The following is a 6356-nucleotide window of genomic DNA, read 5'->3' as shown; positions in this document are numbered from 1 at the left end:
CCTCTCCTGGTCCACGGCCCCCCCGGGCTGTGTGCGAGGCGGTCAGAGCCCCCGGGGCCCCAGGGCTCAGTGCGGAGGCCCCCTCCTCTCCTGGTCCACGGCCCTTTGGTCTGTCTCTTCTTTCCAGCAAGCGCACCATCCTCACAGACTTGCCACTGTGTCCCTGTGCTTGGCGTCGGCCCGCCCCATGCAGCCCAGCTCTCACCTGTGCCCCCCCGGGCTCCCCCCATTCCTCTCAGGCTACAGCAGTCTCTGCCACGCTGTCCCCCACCACCCACAGCAGGCCTCGCTCTGGCCATGTGCTCCGCTCCTGCTCACTCATTCTCTGGGCTCAGGACCTCTCCGTCCCCGTGGGTCCTTCTTGTGTTCGTCCTTCTCCCTCTGGGTCTCTCCCTCAACAAACCCTGGTTCACTCCTGGGGAGCCGCCCTCCCTCACTCTGCTTTCTGGAATCTTCCATGGCCTTCTCGCGCTCTCTGCCCCCACCCACCCCTCGACCCGCTTTCTCCCCCTCCCCTGGGCCTCCCCTCCACCTGCTCTCAACACTCAGCCGGGGCATTTACTCTGCCAACAGTGGGCTCCTCCCCGAGAGGACACACACGTGTGCACACACACCAGGGGCCTCATGCCGCTCTGTCGGCTCTGCGTCCCCTCACTGTGGTATGTGCCTCCTGGCAGGGCCCACGGAGGCCACGAAGAGCTGGTTGGATGAATGCCCTGATTATTGATTTCGCATTTTGATTTCCGGAGGCTGCTCCCTGCATGCTAATCCTCACCCCCAGTGACCTCTGGGGTGGATGGTTTTGCACCTGCTTCACCCCCACGGAGCCCCAGTCCCTGCCCAGACTCGGTGCTGGCGCCACAACCCCAGCCCTGACCCCGGACGGACTGGGACCCTGACCCAGGGCCAGGACTTCAGAGCAGTGAGACTCCTTGTCCCGCACAGGGAGCCTCCACCTCCAGCTCACAGAGCCGAGGACGTGTCACCTTCTGCAGTCAGGGGCCAACACCGCCCGTCACCCCTGCACCCGACACCAATCTCCCAGGACCTAGATGAGCCCAGCCCCAGGGCCTCTGGGTTCAAGACTGCACACCCTCCCTGGTGCTACATGCCGCTGCCCCCACGGCCCTCAGAGGGGTCCCCACTCAGCCCATCCCAGACACCTCGGGGCAGCTCCGTGGCAGGGCCGGGGTCAGGAGCACACCTGTGGTTTGCTTCTGTGAGGGCCCCTTTGCCTCCCCCATGGCACAGCTTCCCACTCGTCCCTGAGACCAACGACCCCACCCCTGCCCTGTGTAACACAAGGGCCCGGGCCCCAGAGGCTCGCCCGGGGTCAGACACCGGCCAGTCACCGGCCCAACCTCTGTCCAGGCGGCCTGCACCTCCGTCCGCTTCCTTCCCTCCCACCGGAGGCTGTGCCCCCACAGGAAAACCCAGATAGAGCTGTGCCCACGTTCTCCATGAGACCCACCGTGGCCAGTTAAATGCAATGGCTATCCCATCCCCTTCACTGTGAGAAGCCAGGGATTGGAGCAAGGAGCAGGGTGTCCGCAAGACTGAGTGCAGCTCTCGGGCCCAGCCTCCTGCCAGGAGGGGAGCAGGGAGTCTGCTGGTGCTGGGCACAGGGACAACAGAGAGCAGAGGACACAGAAGACGTGGCTGTGGCAGAAACCTCCAACGTCCCACCCGGAGGGGGCTCGGCTGTGCTCCCCATCAGGCTACCCAGGCCAGGTGTGTCCTGAAAACAAACCCCGGCTGCAACCCCCCAGCTGCCCCCTCAGCTGCCCCAGCTGCATACCCCCCAGCCCCCCCCGCTGCCCCCACCTAGCCGCCCCAGCTGCACCCCCGGCTGCACCCCCAGCTGCCCCGGCTGCACCCCCAGCTGCCCCGGCTGCACCCCCCAGCCGCCCTGGCTGCACCCCCAGCCGCCCCGGCTGCACGCCCCCAGCCGCCCCAGCTGCACCCTCAGCCGCTCCAGCTGCACGCCCCCTAGCCGCCCTGGCTGCACCGCCCCAGCCGCCCCAGCTGCACCCCCAGCCCTTCCAGCACACAACCCTGTAACCACTGGGGCTGGGCCTGCTTGTGCAAGTTCATAGTGAGGTGCGGGCTGTTGTCTAGATGTCAGGAAAGGGGTCTAGAGAAAGCAAGCATCTCCAGGGAAAAAGGCGCGGGCCTCCTGCCCACCTGCTCACCCCACCGCATTCCCTTAGGTCACGTGGGGGGTTTCCTCTACTTTTAACAGCGTCACTGAGGTAGAACCGACCTCGGTAAAGTACACATATTTAAAAGGACAACTTGGAAAGTTCCAGCACGTGGACATCCGTGAAACCATCACCCCCAGAGTCTTCTCCGGCCCCCTCGAATCCCTCCTTCCGGGCCCCAGGCCACCAGCCTGCTCCTGGACTAGACATGGCACACTCTGGGGTTCTGAGTACCTGGGGTCACGGTCCCCAACGCCCTCTGTCCACCCACCTGCTCCCACTCGGAGGCCCCCCAGTGCCTGCACTCCTGGCCGTTTCCTCCTCAAGGCCGAGCCGTGTCTCCCCACACGGATGACCCACGTGTGTGCGTGCACTCACCCGCCGCTGTGCGTCTGGGCCATTTTAGGTCTGGCAGCAGTACATACAGCCGCTGCGCAGGCTCACGGGTGGACGCGCACTCTCCTTCGTCCTGGGTACACACCTGGCCGCGAGAGGGCCGGCGCCTGGGGCAGCAATGACCACGAGTGCAGAAGAGCTAGAATCCACCCCCATGTGGCTGTACCATGGCCGCGCCCTCCAGCAGCTTGCAAGTCCCAACTCCTCTGCATCCGGGTCAGTTGAGGTAACAGGTGTGGGGCAGCATCGTCCCCACGGGCTCGTGGCAGAGTCACAGAGTGGTTCCCCGTGGGCTTGTGGCAGCGTCACGCTGTGGTTCCCCGCAGGCTCGTGGCGGCGTCACGCCGTGGTTCCCCGCGGTTCGTGGCGCGTCACGCCGTGGTTCCCCGCGGGCTTGTGGCGGCGTCACGCCGTGGTTCCACGTGGTCTCGTGGCGCATCATGCCGTGGTTCCCCGTGGGCTCGTGGCGGCGTCACACCGTGGTTCCCCGTGGGCTCGTGGCGCCTTCACATTGTGGTCTCAGCTGGCGTTTCCCCGACAACGGATGAGGCTGAGCATGTTTTCAGTCTCTGGTGAGGTGTCTCTTCCCTTATTTCATTTTCGGCAATTGTCAGTGTGGCTCCCCTGCTCGTCTGTCTTCCCGCCCACCACCACCGAACAGCAGGCTCCATGAGGGCTGGGACAGCGCCCGCTCACCCTGTGTCCCCTATGCGAGGGCAGTGCTCCTCCCCGATGGGCAGGTACTCAGTAAACACTGAAAGAGTGGACGGATGGGTGGATTCTAGCCCCTGCTCTGCCCGACTCCTTGAGTGACCTTGAGCGACCCTGAGCAAGCTTTCCAATCCCCTGGCCTCACTTTCCCAGCCTGGAGACTGGGGTAGCACTGTTGAACTCAAAGACCTTGCAGGTCCCCAGCTCTGACATGGTCAGGGCTTGAGCCACGGCCCCCTTGGCTGCCCTGGGTTTGCCCTTGCTCTGCACCCCAACCCTCTAGACTGGACTGTGGCCCCCAGGTATCCTTCAACTGACAAGAGGGAGGCACCTCTTCTGGGTCTGGGAATCTGGACCCCATCACCCACCCTGCAGTGTCCATCAGGGGCAGTGGCCATGTGAGGCCCCAGGCCTGCCGCCGTGGCCCACGGACCTGGCATCCTGCCCAGAGGGTGTTGGGTGCTCAGATTGCTCCATACTCCTGCCCTCAATCCCTCCCACACCTTACACACAGAACCGGAGCCCCCCACCCAGAGCCCAACCATCTCCCCTGAGCTACCAGACTGAGGGTCTCTTGCCCCACCAGGGAGACCCTAGTGCGGGGCCCACAGGAGGAGGGAAGAAGGAGTAATAAGTCCGAAAAAGGGACCTGACCCCCCCCCCCCACTGAGCTTCTGGGTTACAGCTCCTCCACCCCGCCTTGATGTGGCCTCAGTTTCCCCATCAGAACACTGAGGAAGGGCGCCTGGGTGGCTCAGTCGGTTAAGCGGCTGCCTTCGGCTCAGGTCACGATCCTGGAGTCCCTGGATGGAGCCCCGCATCGGGCTCCCTGCTCGGCAGGGAGTCTGCTTCTCCCTCTGACCCTCCCCACTCTCATGCTCTCTCTCTCTCATTCTCTCTCTCAAATAAATAAATAAAATCTTTAAAAAAAAAAAAAAGAACACTGAGGAGGAGGACGTAACATTCCCGGGGCCTGCTCAGTACTAACACCCAGCCACGTGGCTCCCCCATGGCTGGAGGACGAAGGGCAGGGCTCAGCCTGGCGGGAGAACAGGGCCAGGGAGGGGACCCTTGAGTCCTGGACACCTACGGCCTGGCCCCGAGGCTGAGAGCTGCCCGTGGGGCCTGGCCCAGCTCAGGGCAGCAGAGAAGGATGGCTTCACTTCTGACTGCCTTGCTTGAGCCAGGGAAACTCCAACAGCCTTGACCAGGGGTCACACAGACCACACAGGAGGTGGGGAGGGAGCAGCTCAGAAGTAAGGGTGCCTCAGCAGCCCCTGGGCATCCCCTGCGGCTGAGGGCTGGGGTGCTAGGCTGGGGGGAGCAGCTAGCAGGGCGGGGGCAGGACCCTCCGAGGGGAAGCAGGTGAGCAGGCCTGACCCACCCACCCACAGTGCCCCCCGCCGCAAGCCATCCCCATCATCCAGGAACCCCAGCCCCGATGAACTGCAAAGTATGTGAAGTAAAAGTGTTCTGAGCATCAAAATACTGACGCTGTTGTTGTCACGCTAGAGGCCAGTTGCCCCCAGGAAGCAGCCAGACACCGATGGGGGGAAGCAAATGAGCCCCAACTGGGCCAATGCAGGGTTGGCCTCAGGGCCAAGACCCCCTGCCCAGCTGGGCTTCCTGGAAGGCACCTGAACTGGGCCTTCCCCATTTCTGGAGGTGCAGAGCTCACAGGGAAACTGAGGCCTGGAGAAGATCAATGGCACGGCTGAGACCATGTCCCAAGTGTCCGCTCGGGTCCAGATGTCTTCCTAGTGCACAGTCTGTTTGTCTTTCAAGACCCCGTTTTGCCAGGCATTTCAAAGCTGGCCGTCCTGGGAGTGAGCCGACCCCCCAGATATGGTGCCTCCCTGGGTGTGGCCAAGCCGGCCAGTGAGGACTGGGGCCCCTGGGTGCAGGAGGAGGCCCCTGGTGCTTCTCATCCACCCCCAGACTGGCCAGGTGAGCGTGGCCATGGAAACCCACTCTCGGAAATGCTGGACGGACTCCGCTGTCACTTCCTGTGTCTGGAAGGCTCCTTCCCCTCGTCCCTCGTCACTGTGGAGAGGGTGCCACGGGCCTCCCCACCCCAAGTCCACCAGGGACCCGCCATCACCGTTTCTGTTAACCCTGGTGCCTTTTACTCAGCGGCATCCTTCCCCCTCGGGAGTGTGTCTTCCTCAGTGTCACTGTTGAATTCTGCGTCCCCCACCAAACCACAAGCCTGAGCAGGGCAGTGCCCACATCTCCCAGTCTCTGCTGCACGGCGAGCGCCTCGCACAGTCCCCGAGCTAGACCCAGAGAGCCGAAGGGTGAAGGCAGGGCCCCTGCCCCAGGAATCACGGATCGGGTACCTGTGAAGTGTGGGATGCGGTGTCCAAGGAGGCGGAGACACTAACCCCCAACAGGGATCCCCCTCCTGGGGCTTCTAGAAAGGTCATCCGGCCCATGATGGGACGATGGGGTGCACTCACCTCTGGCATCAAAGAATTCATCGTCTGAGCTCTCCACTGAGTCGCTGAGCACGTTTCGAAGGTGCCAGGGGGTGCCGCCGCCCGGGGGAGGGCCACCTGCCAGAGAGAACACAGCCGTTAGCCAGGCCTGAGACCGCGCCCGGCGTGAGGCAGGCAAACCCATGCCTTCAGACCGAGGGCGGGCCAGCATCCCCGCCCCGCGGTCGGTGCCCAGCACCTCGCTGAGCCGGCCGGACACCTTACAGTGCTTGCCTTTGGGCCCCCAACCCCTCTCCGACATGCCATAGTGGGAGCCCCAAAATCGAGACTGGAGGCGGCCAAGGCATGCCGCCAAGGTGACCCGGAGCACCAGAACACGCGGTGGGCCGTGCTGCGCGGGCGAAGGGTCTCTGCCGGCGGGAAGGGGCTCTGTTCACGGCAGCCACTCAAAGTCACCCCCACCTACGAAGCCACCTGCTCAAACGAGACATCGAGGTTTGGCAGAGCAGGGGACGAAGGCCCAGAACGTCAGGCCGGTCGTGGACACGTGTTCCCACCCGCTCCCGGCCATGCCCAAGGGCGGCGGGCGGGTGAGGGGGCGGGAGGCCGC

General features: G+C 64.1%; 1 protein-coding gene across 1 annotated transcript in view; it reads right to left on the bottom strand.

The window, feature by feature from the left end:
• Positions 1–6047, bottom strand: part of PITPNM3 (PITPNM family member 3) — a 53875-nt gene extending 47828 nt beyond the window's left edge. The window contains exons 1-2 of the mRNA XM_044921791.1: positions 5927–6047; positions 5768–5863 (exon numbers count right to left, since the gene is read on the bottom strand). Of these exons, the coding sequence (XP_044777726.1) occupies positions 5768–5863; positions 5927–6047 (217 nt within the window). The remainder of the gene's footprint in view (positions 1–5767; positions 5864–5926) is intronic.
• Positions 6048–6356: the final 309 nt, after the last annotated feature.

This window comes from Neomonachus schauinslandi, chromosome 15 (genome assembly GCF_002201575.2).
Source record: "Neomonachus schauinslandi chromosome 15, ASM220157v2, whole genome shotgun sequence".
Lineage (NCBI taxonomy): Eukaryota > Metazoa > Chordata > Mammalia > Carnivora > Phocidae > Neomonachus > Neomonachus schauinslandi.
The sequence above is the reverse complement of the archived record's forward strand: the minus strand, read 5'-3'. Positions and strand labels throughout refer to the sequence as shown.